Source organism: Ranitomeya variabilis, chromosome 1, assembly GCF_051348905.1.
Source record: "Ranitomeya variabilis isolate aRanVar5 chromosome 1, aRanVar5.hap1, whole genome shotgun sequence".
NCBI classification, from domain to species: Eukaryota; Metazoa; Chordata; class Amphibia; order Anura; family Dendrobatidae; genus Ranitomeya; species Ranitomeya variabilis.
In genome coordinates this window covers 748,856,814-748,877,016 of record NC_135232.1, presented here as the reverse complement: position 1 = coordinate 748,877,016, position 20,203 = coordinate 748,856,814, and the positions used below count along the sequence as shown (strand labels likewise).

Here is a 20,203-nt window from a genome sequence, read left to right as displayed (position 1 = left end):
CCCACATTAATATGCTTTACAAGCGATCAGACTGCAAAAAATGAAAGTCCCATAGTGAGACAAAGTAAATAAGTGAAAAAAATTGCAAAAATATATATTTTTTTAAATCACAAAATTATATATATATATATATATATATATATATATATATATATATATATATATATATATATATACATACATACAAAAAAGAACACAGCAGCACATGTGCATGAATCTAGGCCATGTGAAAACACAGACAAAAATTAAATATAGATTATACTTCTCAAAAATATTTTTTCACAAATGTAAAAAAAAAAACAAAAACATTTTTCATAAAACTTACAGTAATAGATGAAAATGAAGGTTTTTAGAGCATAAATTGGCCAATTCATGTATGCCCATCAACCATGGCAAGGTGATCTCCCTCTGATGGGTCCTACTCTACTGTACATGCCACTTTTGGGCCACCAGCCTACAACTATGGACAAAAAATGTCACTCTCGGGCTAAGCCTACAATTTATGGGCAGGTAGAGCTGATTACGGCCACCTGCAAAGTCAATGGGAGGAGTGCAAGATCAGCCTGGAGGCAGCCAGCATCCAGTAACTAAATCAAAATCACAGTATTTACACAGCAGGCTGAGGGAAGAAGCCTCCTCTGCCCTTGGATCAGCACCACCCACAACGTCATCATGGGGTCCCAATAGTTGCTATGGTGACCCAATGTTGTCATGATAACATGCGGGTCACTAGAGCTAGCATACTTTCTAGATCATGCTCAGTGCATGATCTAAGAAGTTTGTCAGTACAACGCTGACAGTTTATCCCCTTTCTGACATTAGACGTACTATCCTGTCGAGGTGGTATGGGCCCGTATGACCACCGACGGGATAGTACATCTAACGTGATCAGCCGCGCTCACGGGGGGAGCGCGGCCAGGTGTCGGCTAACTATCGCAGCTGACATCCGGCACTATGTGCCAGGAGTGGTCATGGACCGCTCCTGGTACATTAACCCCGGAACACTGCGATCAAACATGATCGCAGTGTTCCGACGGCATAAGGAAGCATCGCGCAGGGAGGGGGCTCCCTGTGTGCTTCCCTGAGACCCTCAAAGCAACGCGATGTGATCTGCAATTGCAACGTGACGTCTGCAGACCAATCCATCTAAGTTTGCATTCCAAACTCCTTCCCTTCCAAGCTCTGCCATGCGCCCAAACGGTGGTTGCCCCCCACATATGGGGTATCATCGTACTCAGGACAAATTGGACAACAACTTTTGGGGCCCAATTTCTCCTGTTACCCTTGGGGGAAAATAGAAAACTGGGGGCTAAAAAATAATTTGTGTGGGAAAAAAATAATTTTTATTTTCACAGCTCTGCGTTATAAACTGTAGTGAAACACTTGGAGGTTCAAAGTTCTCACAACACATCTAGATCCGTTCCTTAGGGGGTCTTCTTTCCAAAATGGTGTCACTTGTGGGGGGTTTCAATGTTTAGGCACATCAGGGGCTCTCCAAACGTGACATGGTGTCCTATCTCAATTCCAGTCAATTTTGCATTGAAAAGTCTAATGGCGCTCCTTCCCTTCCAAGCTCTGCCATGCGCCCAAACAGTGGTTTACCCCCACATATGGGGTATCAGCGTACTCAGGACAAATTGGACAACAACTTTTGGTGTCCATTTTCTCCTGTTACCCTTGGTAAAATAAAACAAATTGGAGCTGAAGTAAATTTTTTGTGAAAAAAAGTTAAATGTTAATTTAAAAAAAAAAATTCCAAAAATTCCTGTGAAACACCTGAAGGGTTAATAAACTTTTTGAATGTGGTTTTGAGCACCTTGAGATGTGCAGTTTTAGAATGGTGTCACACATTGTATTCAATTTATTGGGGCTAATACAAGTACTGGTAGCGTATGATGGTGGGGTTTTGTGGGGCTGGAATGCGCCTCCTTCCCGGATACAGCACCAATACTGAGTGACTCTAACCTCGCATGTGGAAGGAAGTCAAGAGGTGAGATCGTTCCATTTTTTTATATAACAATCACTATCACTGCGATTTACCCAATAACCGACATATGTGATGTGGGACATGCGGTTTGTGATTGACAATGTGGTATGTCTAGGATTCTCTTGCTGGGAGAATTATTTCCTAAGGGACTTGTAAACAATTTGATTCTAAGGATCTCTGGGATATGGTGGTCATTTTAACATTCCTATGAATGTGATTTTTTGTAAGTCCTATTTGTATTTTTTGGTTGTTTAGGATATTAGTATTTTAAATAAGATATTAAAAGTTAATTTTTAATCTATAATCACACCCTGCTTTTGATAATAAAAAATGAAAGTCCCATATGAGACAAAGTAAAAAAGTGAAAAAAATTCTAAATATTTTTTTAAACACAAAATTATATATATATATATATATATATATATATATATATATATAATATATATATATATATATATACAGTTATATGAAAAAGTTTGGGCACCCCTATTAATCTTAAGCTTAATGTTTTCTAAAAATTGTTTTTTTGCAACAGCTATTTCAGTTTCATATATCTAATAACTGTTGGACACAGTAATGTTTCTGCCTTGAAATGAAGTTTATTGTACTAACAGAAAATGTGCAATCTGCATTCAAACAAAATTTGACAGGTGCATAAGTATGGGCACCTCACCAGAGAAGTGACATTAATATTTAGTAGATCCTCCCTTTGCAAAAATAACAGCCTCTAGTCGCTTCCTGTAGCTTTCAATGAGTTCCTGGGTCCTGGATGAAGGTATTTTTGACCATTCCTCTTTACAAAACAATTCCAGTTCAGTTAAGTTTGATGGTCACCGAGCATGGACAGCCCTCTTTAAATGATCCCACAGATGTTCAATGATATTCAGGTCTGGGGACTGGGATGGCCATTCCAGAACAGTGTAATTGTTCCTCTGCATGAATGCCTGAGTAGATTTGGAGCGGTGTTTTGGATGATTGTCTTGCTGAAAGATCCATCCCCTGCGTAACTTCAACTTTGTCACTGATTCATGAACATTATTGTCAAGAATCTGCTGATACTGAGAGGAATCCATGCGTCCCTCAACTTTAACAAGATTCCCGGTGCCGGCATTGGCCACACAGCCCCAAAGCATGATGGAACCTCCACCAAATTTTACTGTGGGTAGCAAGTGTTTTTCTTGGAATGCTGTGTTTTTTTGCCGCCATGCATAACGCCTTTTTGTATGACCAAACAACTCAATCTTGGTTTCATCAGTCCACAGGACCTTCTTCCAAAAAGAAATTGGCTTCTCCAAATGTGCTTTTGCATACCTCAGCCGACTCTGTTTGTGGCGTGCTTGCAGAAACGGCTTCTTTCACATCACTCTCCCATACAGCTTCTCCTTGTGCAAAGTGCGTTGTATAGTTGACCGATGCACAGTAACACCATCTGCAGCAAGTTGATGCTGCAGCTCTCTGGAGGTGGTCTGAGGATTGTCCTTGACTGATCTCACCATTCTTCTTCTCTGCCTTTCTGATATTTTTCTTGGCCTGCCACTTCTGGCCTTAACAAGAACTGTACCTGTGTTCTTCCATTTCCTTATTATGTTCCTGACAGTGGAAATTGACAGGTTAAATCTCTGAGACAGCCTTTTGTATCCTTCCCCTGAACAACTATGTTGAATAATCTTTGTTTTCAGATCATTTGACAGTTGTTTTGAGGAGCCCATGATGCCACTCTTCAGAGGAGATTCAAACAGGAGAACAACTTGCAAGTGGCCACTTTAAGTAGCTTTTCTCATGATTGCATACACCTGGCTATGAAGTTCAAAGCTCAATGAGGTTACAAAACCAAAAAAAGTGCTTTAGTAAGTCAGTAAAAAGTAGGTAGGAGTATTTAAAACAAGAAATTGATAAGGGTGCCCATACTTATGCACCTGTCAAATTTTGTTTGAATGCAGATTGCACATTTTCTGTTAGTACAATAAACCTCATTTTAAGGCAGCAACATTACTGTGTCCAACAGTTATTAGATATATGAAACTGAAATAGCTGTTGCAAAAAAAAACAATTTTTATAAAACATTAAGCTTAAGATTAATAGGGGTGCCCAAACTTTTTCATATAACTGTGTATGTATATATATATAATATATATATTGTACTCATAAATAAATATTTTTATGAAAAAAATAGGCAAAAAAAAATACACATATTTGGTATTGCCGCATCCGGAACGACCTGACCTATAAAACATTCCCACTAGTTAACCCCTTTAGTGAACACCATAAAAAAGAAAGAAAGAACGAGGCAAAAAAACAATGCTCTGTCATCATACCGCCTAACAAAAAATGGAATAAAACACAACCAAAAAGACGAAAGTAAATAAAAATGGTACCACTAAACAAGTCATCTTGACCCGCAAAAAACAAGCCGTCATAAACCTCAATCAGCAGAAAAATTAAAAAGTTATAGTTCTAAGAATAAAGCGATGCAAAAATTATGATTTTTTCTATAAAATAGTTTTTATTGTGCAAAAGCGCCAAAACATAGAAAAACAATATAAATGTGGTATCGCTGTAATATTAGGCTACGTTCACATTTGCGTTGTGCGCCGCAGCATCAGCGACGCAACGCACAACGCAAACAAAACCGCAACAAAACGCACGCTAAAACGCTGCGTTTTGCGACGCATGCGTCCTTTTTGGCCGAAAGTTGGACGCAAAAAAAATGCAACTTGCTGCGTTTCCTGCGCCCAACCCTTGTGGCCAAAAAAACGCATGCGTCGCAAAACGCAGCACAACACATGTCCATGCGCCCCCATGTTAAATATAGGGGTGCATGACGCATGCGGTGACGCTGCGGCGCCCGACGCTGCGGCGCCGAACGCTAATGTGAACGTAGACTTTCTGACTCAAAGAATAAGGGTGCCTTATCAATTTTACCAAACATGGAACAACATAAAAAAAAACAATTTCTGAGTTGCTGGAGTTTGTTCATTCTGCCTCCCAAAAAATTGGAATAGAAAGCTATCAAAAAATGTCATGTGGCTGAAAATGGTACCAATAAAAACGTCAACTTGTCCCACAAAAAACAAACTCTATATGACTCTGTCGGTCGAAATATGGAAAAATTATAGCTTTCAAAATATGGTGATACAAAAACCTATTTTTTGCAACAAAAAAAAGCGTTCTTTAAGTGTGTGACAGCTGCAAATAAAGAAAACAATATAAATCTGGTACCGCTGTAATCACACCGACCCGAAGAATAAAGTCGCCTAATCACTTATACCGCATGAGAAACGGCGTAAAAAATAAATAAAACCAATTCCTCACCTGCTGTTGATTTGATCATTCTACCTCCCACAGTTTTGTGCACTTCTGAAAAGGACAGCGCTGCTGAAAAGGACAGCGCTGAACAGAGGACAGACGGAATCCAGAGTGGCTCCCTAGGGGTTCTCAGCTGAACATATCACTCATTTATATGGAAACCCTTATATAAGTGCTTAGCGTAGAGTGCCGGAAAAATGTGATCCCAAATGTTATGTAAAATGTTCCCAACAAAAGCTTCAAATCAATCCACAAAAAAGTAAGTCCACACTCAGATCCTTCATCTGTTCGTGGAAATATAGGGGCTGCCACATTACTGGTAGCACAAAGGCTCCTCACCCCCCAAAAGAAATCCAGCAAATTCTGCGCTCCCACACCCAAATGCCTCCTCCCTTCTGAGCACCACAGTGTGCCTAAACCGCAGTTTGCGTCAACTTGTTTGACATTTCTGTAGCCATGAGAGCTCGCCTAATTTGAGGGTGCATGTCTCCAGAAATATGAGCTGGGAACAACGTACTGGTCACTACAGCCCACTGTTCACTACAACAGTAGTTTGCAATTTTCACTCAGCAACATTTCCTGCTGATTGTTTCTGGAAAACACCATGGATTCAAAATCGTCTCTACACCTGTACATAAATTCCCAAAGGGGTGTAATTTCCAAAATGTGGTCACTTGAGGGGGATTCTGCTTTTCTAGCCCTTGAGGTTTTGTATATGGAGTCCGCAGGGGGAACAAGGGGAAGGGGAGTGAGGTGGGTAAGGAATAATAAAAGATGGGATGACAGAAAACACTGATATAAAATATATATATTAGTATAAAAAATATATTTGGTTACTGTGTTTTGATATATTTCTTGTTTTTACTAAAACAAAATAATACAATTAGTGTTTTCGGTTATAGGCTTATGAATTGTGTAACAAATTCCATTAGTTCCTATTATACCAATAACAGCATGCAGTAGGTACAAAGTCCAACATTGGTAGATCGGGGGAGAACTTTCCACATCTGCTTGGAGAAAGGGGGGGGGGGGTACTAGCCTATAAAGAACAGCTCTGTGCTATCTAGCAGATACCCAGATAAAGGGGAACCGTGTATTCCCCGAAACACGCTGGTTGGCTTTTTGGTCTTCCCGACACTTGGTACCCCTGTGATGTCACAAGCCGTCTCCAGCACCGTCGGCCATTTTGTTCCTGCCGAATATCCAGGGACACTACCGGCAGGAGCACCCCTTTCTCTACATGTGCATCCCTCGATCTGCACCGCACCAGATGCCCCATTACAACATTGGACTACACAGACCAGTCACCCATCTTCAGAGGCTGCACGGCAACACATCTGAACGGTGCAACTGCAGGGTAGGTTACCTGCCTCATATTCAATATGTAACGCTCGCGCCCTGACTGATTGGCGTGAGCATGGTGGTGTGGCCCCACTGTGCAACAAACCAGACTTCCCTGGAAGGGGCGTGACTAAGCAGCTTCCTTAGTGTTCACTGGAGCCTCTGATGGTGACGTCAGGCTTGTGCAGCAGGTAGCTGCCAGGTACCACTCCAGGGTGGAGTCTGGCTGTGGCTTCTAATCCCACTGGGAGACAGAACACTGACCGGCAGGCGGGCACGACTGAGACACTGATGGGCAGGCGGGCACGACTGAGACTCAGGCAGGCGTGAGTGGTATATGGGAACAGGTAGAAACCGGTACACACTGGTGGAGCAGGGACTGACTTGGGAAGGACAGGAACACGGACAGGTGCGAGTGGAATATGGGAACAGGTAGGGACCTGTTCAGACTGGGGAACAGGGATTGATTCAGGGAGGACCGGAAGACAGATAAGAGTGGCGTATGAGAACAGGTAGAGACCTGTTCAGACTGTAAGGACTAAGATGCAGGAGGTGCAAAACAAGAGCAGAGCAGAACCGCAAGGAGCGGAGCAGGGCAGAACCACAAGGAGCAGGGCAGAACCACAAGGAGCAGAGCAGGGAAGAACCGCAAGGAGCGGAGCAGGGTAGAACCACAAGGAGTGGAGCTGCATAGGGAGAGCTGAGAAAGAGCAGAGCGGAGCTGCAGAGTGGAACCGCAGTGTGAGGGCAATAGTGTTTTCTCTATTATTCTTTATTTGCTACAAATTGTACAGTGCAATTTTCTCCTGTTATCCTTATGAACAAGCAAAATTTGGGGCTAAAACATTTTTGTGGGAACAATTAGATTTTTTATTTTCATGGCTCAATATTATAAACCTTTGTTTAGTACCTGGGGTTCAAGGTGCTCACCACACATCTAGATAAATTCCCTGAGGGGTGTAATTTGCAAAATGGTGTCACTTGTAGGTGGTTTCTACTGTATAGGCACATCAGGGGCTCTCCAAAACGTGCCATGGTGTCCGCTAATTATTCCAGCAAACTTTACATTAAAGGGCCACTGTCACCCCCCCCCCCCAGCCGTTATAAACTAAAAGAGCCACCTTGTGCAGCAGTAATGCTGCAGTCTAACAAGGTGGCTCTTTTAGTTTTTGATTCATTTATTACCTCAATAAAGCGTTTTAAAAATTGGCCACAAATACCAGATATTGTACCGGGCGGCGGTCCGAATCGTCCTCTATCAATCTCCCAACTGCCGTCACTCTTCTCTTCAGGGGCGATGGTCGCCGCCCCCTTCGCGCTGTTGCTTCTTAAATCCGGCGCCTGCGCTGTACGTGCCTGCCTGGGGCCTGCACTGTGTTATTCATTATGCACAGTGCGGGGCTGGGGTTCCTGGGCATGCGCACTGCGCTTGTCAGACGCTCCCCCGGTCCCCCGCCTTCCAGCATTGCCGGAATATACAGGTTTCATTGCCGACGTTTTGAACAGCCACAAAGAACAACGCTGGAAGGCGGGGGACCGGGGGAGCGTCTGATAAGCGCAGTGCGCATGCCCAGGAACCCCAGCCCCGCACTGTGCATAATGAATAACACAGTGCGGGGCGGGGATTCAGGAACAGGGTGGCCGCACTGCCCGCACAGGCGCAGTCAGGCACCCTGCGTCTGAGCTGTGACTGACAATGAAGACTGCGCCTGCCCCAGGCAGGCACGCACAGCGCAGGCGCCGGATTTAAGAAGCAACAGCGCTCAGGGGGCGGTGACCATCGCCCCTGAAGAGAAGAGTGACGGCAGTTGGGAGATTGATAGAGGACGATTCGGACCGCCTCCCGGTACAATATCTGGTATTTGTGGCCAATTTTTAAAACGCTTTATTGAGGTAATAAATGAATCAAAAACTAAAAGAGCCACCTTGTTAGACTGCAGCATTACTGCTGCACAAGGTGGCTCTTTTAGTTTATAACGGCTGGGGGGGGGTGACAGTGGCCCTTTAAAATAGTCTAGTGGAGCTCCTTCCCTTCCGAGCGCTGCAATGCACTCAAACAGTGGTTTTCCCGCACATGCGGGGTAGCTCCATGCTCAGGAGAAATTGCACAATAAATTTTGGGGCCCACTTTTTCCTGTTACCCTTGTAAAAATAAGAAAAAATTTGGTGTAAAGTATAATTTTTGTGACAAAAAGTTAACAGTTTATTTTTTCCTTCCACATTCCATTAATTCCTGTAAAGCAGCTGAAGGACTAATAAACTTCTTGAATGTGGTTTTGAGCACCTTGAGAAATGCAGTTTTTAGAATGATGTCACTTTTGGGTATTTTCTGTCATATACGCCCCGTAAAGTCACTTCAAATGTGATGTAGTCCCTAAAAAATGGTATTGAAAATTTTGTCAGAAAAATGAGAAATCACTGGTCAACTTTTAACCCTCCTAACTTCCTAACAAAATCATGTTTCCAAAATTGTGGTGATGTAAAGTAGACATGTGGGAAATCTTATTTATGAACTGTGCATTTTCAAAATCGTCACCAAATTTCCATTTTTTTTTCACAAATAAACGCAAGTCTTATCGAAGAAATGTTACTACTATCATGAAGTACACTATATGTCATATCTCAAAGTGACACTGGTCAGAATTGTAAAATTTAGCCTGGTCATGAAGGTGAAAACAGGCTTGAGAGGTAAAGGGGTTAAGGGTATGTGTACACGTCCGGATTTCTTGCAGAAATTTCCTGAAGAAAACTGGAAATTTTCTGCAAGAAATCCGCAATTTTTTTTTTGCGTTTTTTTTTCCGTTTTTTTCGCGGTTTTTTTAGCATTCTGCAAGCGTAATTAGCTTGCAGAATGCTAAAGTTTTCCAAGCGATCTGTAGCATCGCTTGGAAAACTGACTGACAGGTTGGTCACACTTGTCAAACATACTGTTTGACAAGTGTGACCAACTTTTTACTATAGATGCTGCTTATGCAGCATCTATAGTAAAAGATAGAATGTTTAAAAATAATAAAAAAAATAAAAAAAATGCTTATACTCACCTGCAGACCTCAGCGGCGTCCGTTCCGTATAGATGGTGTGTGCGAGCAGGACCTTCCATGACGTCGCGGTCACGTGAGCGGTCACATGACCGGTCTCGACCAATCACAGGACCGTGACGTCATCGCAGGTCCTTCACCGCACACCAGCTACAGGAACCGAGGCGGCAGCATGCACCTGAGAGGCGGGATGACATCGAAGGTGAGTATATCACTATTTTTTATTTTAATTCTTTTTTTTTGACCACTTATATGGTGCGCAGTCCGTGGAGGAGAGTCTCCTCTCCTCCACCCTGGGTACCAACCGCACATAATCTGCTTACTTCCCGCATGGTGTGCACAGCCCCGTGCGGGAAGTAAGCAGATCAATGGACTCCTAGGTGTGCGGAATCCCCGCAATTCCGCATTTTTAATGAACATGTTGCCTTTTTTTCCGCGATGCGATTTTTTTCGCGGAAAAAATCGCAACATTTGCACAAAAAATGCGGAATACACTGTAAATAATAGGAGGCATAGGTTAGCATTTTTTTCGCGTTTTTATCACGTTTTTATAGCGAAAAAACGTGAAAAAAACGTGAAAAATCCTGAACGTGTGCACATGGCCTAAGGCTTTTTTTTTCTGTTGACATTTTAGCATGATTTCGTTAGAGTTGATGTGTTAGACTCAATAAGTCACACTGAGAACACCACACTCCTGTTGTCATTACAGTGCCAGGAGAGCTGCAGTATGTGAGAGCCTGGTGCAAGGAAGATCATTATGGAAGAAACGTATGTCAGCCATTTGGCTAAGATCCCCTTATCTTTTGAAAAGGCAGCTAGTACATTGATACAATGCACACTTGGTTTGGTATGCTTGTTAGTATACCAGGTGGCTCATATAGTCATCTGGTGGAAAGCATGGCTCCCTAGGATTGAGGTCATTTGGCCAGGGAAGATTGAAAGCCCGAAGTATAAAGTGCCCGAGGAGTGGTGACGCTGGGGTGTCTTAATTCACTGGGATTTGGAACCCCACATGAATTTCAGCAAGTAGTACTTGCACTTCACTTCATTCTTCTAGCACATACCCTTTCCCGAGCCTTTTGGCTTTAGGATGTGGAATTATTTAAATTCCCAGTCGAAGGTCCGGTCAGTATTACTTTGAGTAACCGTCAATATTTATTTTTAGATTTATTTTCACTGTGTGTCACCCTTTACACACATGTCCACTAGTCAATAGGATTTTGTCACAATGCCGTTACTTCAAGGGTTCCTCTCTTGGCAGAGCTAGGGCAGGGGATAGTTTGTGGCCATCAGGTTACGTTCCCCCTAGACAACTGGCTCTCCTCTTCGGGGAGGGGATCACCTTGGTTCCCCTTTTCTGAGGGTGGGAGAACAGTCGAAGACTGCAAGTTTCTTGCTTGGGTGGCAACTCAGGCAGATGCTGGGAGTTAAATCAGGTCTCCTTTGGCTCCGGCTAGAAGAGGATATTTGTCCCTGACCCTCGCTGTGGCCTTTAGGCTCGGAGGGATGGGGAATGGTTTGGGGGACCCATATTCTGGGAGAAGCGATAGTCATATACAGCGCTCTAGACCCACCACAGATATTGGGATACACCTTCAATCTCCTTACTCCCTGATACTTGCAGTAGATCCAGAGTGTTATATGTGACAAACGTTGCCTCATGATGATCTTCACTTCTACAGCTGCTTCCATACTGCAATTCTCCTTCTCTCCTGATGCTGTAATGACAGGAATGGACAGGAGTGATGAGTTCTCAAGATAGTTAAGTAAGACACTTCAGTTTCACCAGATCATGCTGAAAATTGCTGTCATTCTCTATGGACATTTCCTTTTTCCCTTTTCGTTGAATTATATGTTTAAAAAAATGCAATGAAAGGAGGCTCTTTAAGTGTTTTTTTACATAATTGCATAATCCTATAAACCACAAAATAGATTAATGAGTGCAATTGGCTGGTCTGACTGCTGGGACACGTACTGATCTCGAGAATTATGCTCAGTTATTTCTATCAGCCCAGCATGCTCATTACCACTCTATTCATACAAGGAACTGGGGTCCTCCATTTTCATGATCAAAGGGGTTCCTAGCGCTCAGACCCAAAACCTACCTGTAAATAAATGATAAATTGGGTAATTGGAAAACCCCTTAAGTGACATGTAAAATTATGTAGAAACACAAAAAGTAGTTAGTATTTGAAGTAGAAGTTACAACTCACCTGAAACACCACTACTTTTCCATCATCCGACTGCAGGTAGAAAGTCCAGGTAGATGAAATGAAGCTCTGAGCTGAACTCACAATGTCGTTGCAGAAGCCAGAGATCAGGTCAAGCATAGAAAAGGAAGTGGGAAGTCTGAGATCCAGCATCTACATTTTAGGGATGAATGAAAACATTAAGGAACTAGACAAGACATCAAAATATAATTGACACAGTATGATGGTGAATCGAGATGGAGATAGCCTGACAGCACCCATGCCTAGCCAATAACCAAGAGATTGTTCAAAGAACAAAATAACTTTTTATATGTGGACCAGGTGGAATAAGACAGTTTGTCTGTCCCCAAAGGAATAATAGCATAAACATGTAAAAGTGTGTCTACACAGAAAATTCCATAAAAAATGCCTTTAACTCCTTCACAACATTTGACATACCGGTACCTATACGTCATGGTTGAGAAGGAGTTCCCAACCAATGATGAACAGTTAAGTCATGCTGATCATGCGGGCACTGTGTCCGAAGACACAGTAATCACATGATGGTGCCTGTTGTTTCTGAAAGCCAATCACAAAAATTTCAATGTTCCGACAAATGAAATTGTACCCCAGACTATTTTAGACAGTGCCATCACTTCTGCAGCAATGTTTCGGCAAATTAAATTGTACCCCAGACTATTTTAGACTGCTGCTATTGAAGACTTGAAGAATGAAGACGTTCCTATTCTGTTCCTGTCCCGCTTTTTTTCTAATCCACTCCAATCCCTCACTCCTCCCCTTTACCCCTCTCCAAATCCCTTCACTAACCCCCCTTCTGCCAAAGAGTGCTGATCAGTACTTGATTGTTTGATTTTTGGCATTTTTTGTCATTTGGCACCACTTTTGCGAACACATCCTTCTGTCGCTGTACGCTGACCAAGATTTTTTGTTTCCTGTCCATTTCCTCCTTTCTCCCTTTGTACCACCTCCTTGCGTGTATTCTGAAGCCCCTGATCAGTCGTTGACATCATTGATCAGCATACGGCTGTTTGTTTGTTTTTTCAAAAAGTGTAAAAAAAAAAGAATCCAAATCCACAATGAAAACCTACTGTAGTAACCAGTTTATACTACTGTAATTTTTACTACAATTTACCGGTAAGTAATCACAATATGCGGCAGATAGTTGCAGATGTCTGTTTACTAACTGCAGGTTCATAATTTTAGTGGAAAATTATTTTAGTAATTATACTACAGTTATTTCTACTAATTCATACTTGTATAATACTTGAAATTTTACATATAATAAAGATCAGATCTTGTCTAACATTAAGACCTAACAGAGTTCTTGTGTTTAACTTAAATATCCAAAATGACTCTGTTCAAAATTTTCCTTTTAAAATTACCTCCCCTAATTAGTTTATAGATTTTTTTCTATGCCCATGAATGTTAGTGTTTGCAGATCTCAATTGTGCCTAGGTGAATGCGTCTCCTGATGCAATGTTTCAAAGGTCCTATAGTGCAATTTGCATTTTGTATATGATATGCTGTACATTTTAATAATTAAATAGCATCGGCCATGCTACAGTTTATAGTTTATGAAATTGTTGATGTTAAAACTCTGTCCTGTAGTTATGGAAGAAAAATATTTTTTTAGATGTACAGTTGTGTGAAAAAGTGTTTGCCCCCTTCTTGCTTTTCTATTCGTTTGCATGTTTGTCACACTTAAATATTTCAGATCACCAGACAAATTTAAATATTAGACAAAGATAACACAAGTAAACACAAAATGCAGTTTTTAAATGAAGGTCTACATTACTAAGGGAAAGAGAAATCCAAACCTACCTATAAAAGAAATGAGGAAACAATGGGATATAAAACTGTTGCATAGTTTGGTCGCAGAAGAAACTTGTGAGAGTAGATTACATGGGGCATTTCTACTTTTATCTACACAGAACATGAGGTACATGCATCAGCTTATTAATACAGCATAACAGGAAGTCTAAAGGACATTTTACCAGAGGGAAAGTGAAACAAAAGTACAACAAGTATAAGCATTACATTCAACTAAGCATATAACAGTAACAACATCGCCATCTACGGTCAGAAAAGTGTACACTCCTCCTGCACACAAATAAGTCTGTATCTGTTGCATATCTGCCAACACCCTTTTTCAACAGTAACGACTTATTAGTTAAGCCTAATTTCTTCATCAGTCTCTGATGTCTTTCAGCATTCAATGCCTCCGTGAAAATATCTGCTGTCATATCTTCAGTTGGGCAGTACTCTAAATTTAGGATTCCTTGTTCCTGGTGATCTCTCAAGAAGTGAAACTTCACATCAATGTGTTTAGTTCTTGGATTAACTCTTTCCATCTGAGCAAGAACTAGACATCCTTGATTGTCTTCATACATCTTTGTTGGTCCCAATTGTTGGTGTCCTAAGTCTGTTAGCAGTTGTCTTAATCCTAGAACTTCTTGACTGGCATGTTTTACAGCGACATATTCTGCTTCTGTCGACGACCGTGTTACTATAGATTGTTTCTTATTAGTCCAACTAATTGGTCCACCTGAGAGCAAGAAAAGATAGCCACCGGTAGATTTCCTGTCAATTGGATCTCCAGTCCAGTCTGCATCAACATATCTGGCTAAAATGCATTTCTCACTTGCAGGTAGTTTCAGTTTAAGGCCAGTCTCACATGTCCAGATAATTCCGGTACCGGAAAAATCGGTACCGGAGTTATCCGTGTCCGTGTGCTCACGTAGACTATCCGTGTGGGATCCGTGTGATGTCCATAAGTACGTTTTTAAGGTCCGTGTGCTGTACGTGTGCTGTCCGTGTGTCCGTGTATTGCAACAATTTTTACAATTTTAACCCTACGACAGGAAAAACGCACACGGATGGCACACGGATGGCATACAGACAGCATCCGTGTGCGGTACGTGTTTACATGGACCCATTGACTTTAATGGGTCCGTGTGATCCGTGCGCTCCCGCGAACACTGACATGTCTCCGTGTTTTGCACACGGACACACGGTCCGCGAAAAATCACTGACATCTGAAGAGACACATTGATTTTAATGTGACTACTGTACATGTGTCAGTGTCTCCGGTACGTGAGAAAACTGTCACCACACGTACCGGAGCCACTGACGTGTGAAACAGGCCTAACACTGCTAGTCCCTTTCAAATAACGGATTACTCTCTTCACTGCATTCCAATCCATTTTGTTTGGCTTTGATACCTTCCTGCTCAAAATTCTCACTGCTACTGTTATGTCTGGCCTTGTAACAGTCGCAAGGTATAATAATTTTTCCATTGCCCTTCTGTATTGTTCACTATTCGGTAACAGATTCTGTTCACTATTTATTTCCTTCAGATAGTTGGTTTCCATTGGAGACTTTACTGGTTTTGCATCTTTCAATCCAAATTTTTCGATTATGTCTTTAATCATGTGATTTTGATTAAGAAGAAATCTCCCGTCTTCTTCTCTTTCTATCTGTATTCCTAGGTACTGTTTCACATTTCCCAGATCTTTAATCTCGAAGTGTTGATCCAAAATTTTAACTATCTCCACTTCATCCCTTTCTTTTTCAAAACAATCTAAAATATCGTCCACATATATCAGCACGTAGATCCATCTGTCTGTCAGTCTCTTTGTATATAGACAAGGATCCGCTTTGCTTCTTTGAAAATGTTCATTTATGAGTACTTCTGTGATTTTATCATTCCATGCTTTAGCGGCTTGTTTTAAAACACATATACTTTTCTGTAGCTTACAAATCATGTTTGGTTTCAATTTATCCTTGAATCCTGGGGGTTGTTCCATGTAAATGTCTTCTGTTAAGTCTCCATTCAGAAATGGCTACCTTTACATTCAGATATTTCAACTGCATTTATTTTGTTGCTGCAACTGCAAAGTTCTGATTGTGGTGTGTTTGACAACTGGAGCAAATGTCACATCATAGTCTTCTCCATATTTCTGAGAATAGCCTTTAGCTATGAGTCTTGCTCAGTATCGATCAGCTGTGCCGCCTGCTTGGTAGCTTATTTTAAAAACCCATTTACATCCTATAGCCTTTTTTTCTTTTGGTAGTTCTGTCACTGTCCATGTCTTTGAATCATGCATGGATTTTATTTCTGTTTCTGCAGCCTTTATCCATTTGTTGGCCTCTTCTTCTGAAAGTTGAGATATGTCCTCCCAAGATGTAGGTTCATACATTTTATTTGTACTTGCCTTGTATGAAAGACATTAAGTTGTTCTTCCCCTGTTTTCTCTTATTGAGCGTCTTGGTTCTGTGTCTGTATGGAGCTGTATCTCTTGGCTTTCAGTTTTTTGATTTTCATCGATTTCCACTTCTTTCTCATCACATGTTCCTGCAGTTATATCACTGTCCTTTCTCTCAGTTTTCATTTCCAGTGATGTCATTATGTCATCATTTAGATCTTCAATGAATGTTACACTGTTACTGTGATTCTGTCTGTCTTGGGATCGAGGATTCTGTATCCTTTGCAATTGTCACTATATCCGATAAATATTCCTTCAAGGGTTCTGTTTTGAAGTTTGAAGCATTTTCTTCTGGAATAAGCACAAAAACTTTGCAACCAAAAACTCTTAAATGATTCACACTTGGTTTCTTACCATGCCACAGTTCATATGTTTGTTTGTTTTTTCAGTTGTCTTGAAAAAGTCTGTTTTGCAGATAAGAAGCTACCATTGCTACTTCACCCTAGTATTTCTGTGGTAGTTTGGAGTCTGTTAGCATACATCTTATCATTTCAGTCAGCATTCTGTTTTTTCTTTCTGCTACCCCGTTCTGTTCAGGTGTGTATAGAACAGTCTTTTGATGCTCTATTCTATTCTGTCTTAAGTAGTTTTCTATTTGGTGTCCTGTAAATTCACCTCCATTATCACTTCTGATGATGATTGGCTTCCTCTGAAACTTGTTATTTGACTTCTTTATTCCTTTTTGTATCACTTTCTATATGATGTTACTGAATATTATTGTTTGTTTGGATTTTTGGCCAATTGTTAAAATATAACATTTTAATAAAAATTTACAGATTAAAAGAAAGTAAAAAAAGAACTCTTTCCATGCTGGCTGGGAATATTTTGCTTTTGTGCACACAGCTGTTGCAGCTGCTAATCACCTCTACTCCCTAGATATACTAGCTCTGGGATTTCTTCCTCGCTCGTGAAAGAATCTTATTCCTGTGCTAAGTGCAAAGTTGGAGTAGTAGTTGTAGTGATCTGTAGTTTGCTGTAGTATGTGAGTGTATATCTCCTTGTCCTTATTCTTATTCAGTTTATTTCTCCCTGTCCCTATCATCATTCCTATTTTGGAGAGTGCTTTTGTGTGATAGTGGTCTTTTGTTATCCCTGTTTTGTATTTGTGTCTTTAATAGCTTACATTTCTGCCCCATGCCTCATGGGGTGGGGGAGGGCACAGATTAGGGTTTAACAGGAGCATAGTAAGGGTGAAGACCCAGACCTTTCTACCTTCAAAAATAACCCCAGGGCAGGGATAGTTAGGGTCCCAGTTCCAGGGACGATTTGAGGCCTCTCTCCCTTACTAAACACCGTAACAGTGTGACACTAAAATAGGGGGCATTATACCAGGAAGGGGCCCAGGATGGTGGACATTATCCCAGGAAGGGGTCCATGATGGAGGACATTGTTATAGCATGGGGCGCAGGATGGGGGGCATTACTACTGGAAGGGAACACTTTTAGTATTAAATTAATGCACAGATATACTAACATATACATACACAATGCATTAGCACAATGCGACTAATGAAAACATGAACTCCAATATTGCTGAAAATCGTTAAAAACATAGAGGTACTTAGTTACTGTTTTATCATCAAAGAGCACAAAAGCCACCCAACCACGTCAAGGTGAACTTTTAATATGGATAGTCCATAGTCATTAAATGTCTTACCTCTCAGAATCATGTGAATGGGGAGTGAAAAGGAAACAAGCATAAATCGCAATTAAAACTTTATATGAGAAAAATGAGTGGATAAGGGTGCTGAGCTGGGAAGGGGCCACACACAAAAAAATAACAAATATTGCCTGCACATGTATTCATTTGTTGTAGTGTGCTGATGCATAAGGTATGTATATCATTACAAGAAAAGTCAGAATGGGGGAAAGTATTACAGGAAACAGCCATTAATACATGCAGGGTGACCATGCATGGCATTATAGGATTCAGATATGCTACAAGGGCCCATACATCTGCACAACATGCAGGTGGGGGCTCAGGTCCAAATTTTGCAACAGGGGCCCATCAGACATCAGACTCTAGTTACATCACTGCACACAGTGTAGAAAAAAAGGTTACAGCAAACTAAAAAACCCTTTTGGCCTAAATCAGATATATCTTTCTAATTTTGGTTCTGTTCAGTGGGCTAGCAGCCACTAGGGGACACATGTTATTAGCCCATTTCTTAAAGGTCTAGGTAGCCTTACAACTAGTCCATCCTTAACTCTGCTGCCCGACTAATTCATCTCTCTCCTCGCTACTCCTCCGCTTCTCCCCTCTGCAAATCTCTTGACTGGCTCCCATTCCCTCAGCGTATCCAGTTCAAATTACTAATACTAATCTACAAAGCCATCCATGACATATATATATATATATATATATATATATATAGCATATCTTCCTTCACGTAATCTCCGGTCCTCACAAGACCTCCTTTTCTCCTCCACACTTATTCCCTCCTCATCCAACCACCTCCAAGACTTCTCCCGAATATCCCCCATCCTCTGGAATTCTTTGCCCCAACACGTCCGACTATCAACCACATTCGGATCCTTCAGACGGAACCTGAAAACCCACCTCTTCAGGAAAGCCTACAGCCTGCACTGAACCCACTGCCTTCTCATCACTACTGAAGTTACCACCTCACCAACACTCAACCCTCAACCTACTGTCTCCTTCCCCACCATCCTATAGAATGTAAGCCCGCAAGGGCAGGGTCCTCGCCCCTCTGTATCAGTCTGTAATTGTTAGTTTGATTACTGTAAGTGATATCTGTAATTTGTATGTAACCCCTTCTCATGTACAGCACCGTGGAATCAATGGTGCTATATAAATAAATAATAATAACTATGAGCAATAGTGGACAGTTTATGGTATATGGTGAAATAGTGACATTCAGGACCACAGATATAGAGTGCTCTGTCGCCACTGAAGGGGCACGTGTTCTCCACATGAGAGAACAATATTACTATAAATGGCATTATGGTCCTTTTAAAAATTGACAATTGAACTGCATCTTAAAAGCCCTTAAATCCTTTGTGCCCAATAATTTAGGAGTGTTAAGAGTTTTTGTTTTTAGGCTTTTATCGATGGAGTTGCCACATAACCGTAGCTGAGATTCAGGAAAAGCAAAGCAGAATGCAGAGTTGAGAGTTCCCTCACTGTTAATAAAAATTTGAATCTCTGCTTTTTCTCCAATTTTTTTTAATGAAAACATTTGAAACACATAAAAGCTTACATCATATACTGTATTGGATGGAAATTGAATTGTTTATGCATCCATTACTTCTGTTACCTTTTCCTTCTGGCTTTCACCTTCAATGAGCTGTTTTCTGCAGCCCGTTGTACAACCATATTGTTCATCTGTTTTGGAATATGCTTCAGCACATGCTATAACAAAAGAAAAGTAAATATAGAAATATGCTGGTATTGCTCTTTTGTATACAATCCAATAGATTTTCAATACTATTGTATGAAATTTACATAGCTTATAGTAATTATACTGCTTTACTGGCCCTTACTAATAAGTATGCAAACAACAAACGGTTTATGTTATGCTCCAACTACTTTAACCCCTTAGCGACCAGGGGTATTTTTGGTTTTGTATTTTCATTTTTTGCTCCCCCTTCTTCCCAGAGCCATACCTTTTTTATTTTTTTGGTCAATATGGCCATGTGAGGGCTTTTTTTTTGCGGGACGAGTTGTACTTTTGACCGACATCATTGGTTTTAATATATCATGTACTGGAAAAAAAATTCCAAGTGCAATAAAAACTGACCTACCAATATAATTCTCCAGGTCATTACGAGTTCATAGACACCAAACATGTCTAGGTTAAAGTGGTGAAAAAAAAAAAAAAGTTGCCATTTTCTGATACCCATAGCGTCTCCATTTTTCGGGATCTGGGGCTGGGTGAGGGCTAATGCCATTTTTAATTATACCATTTTGGTGCAGATACGTTCTTTTGATCACCCGTTATTGCATTTTATTGCAATGTTGCAGTGACCAAAAAATGTAATTCTGGCGTTTCGATTCTTTTCTCTCTATACGCCATTTACCGATTGGATTAATTCT

The 20,203-nt window shown here is 41.0% G+C and overlaps 1 protein-coding gene across 2 annotated transcripts in view; it reads right to left on the bottom strand.

Moving 5' to 3' along the window:
• The window catches only part of TMEM59L (transmembrane protein 59 like), a 99,677-nt gene that overhangs the window by 62,754 nt on the left and 16,720 nt on the right, over nt 1-20,203 (bottom strand). For both annotated transcript variants that reach the window (XR_013217009.1, XM_077270295.1), the window contains exons 3-4: nt 19,425-19,519; nt 11,886-12,035 (exon numbers count right to left, since the gene is read on the bottom strand). Coding sequence is in view for 1 of the 2 variants with exons in the window: in XM_077270295.1 (XP_077126410.1) it covers nt 11,886-12,035; nt 19,425-19,519 (245 nt within the window). In the remaining variant the exon portion in view is untranslated. The remainder of the gene's footprint in view (nt 1-11,885; nt 12,036-19,424; nt 19,520-20,203) is intronic.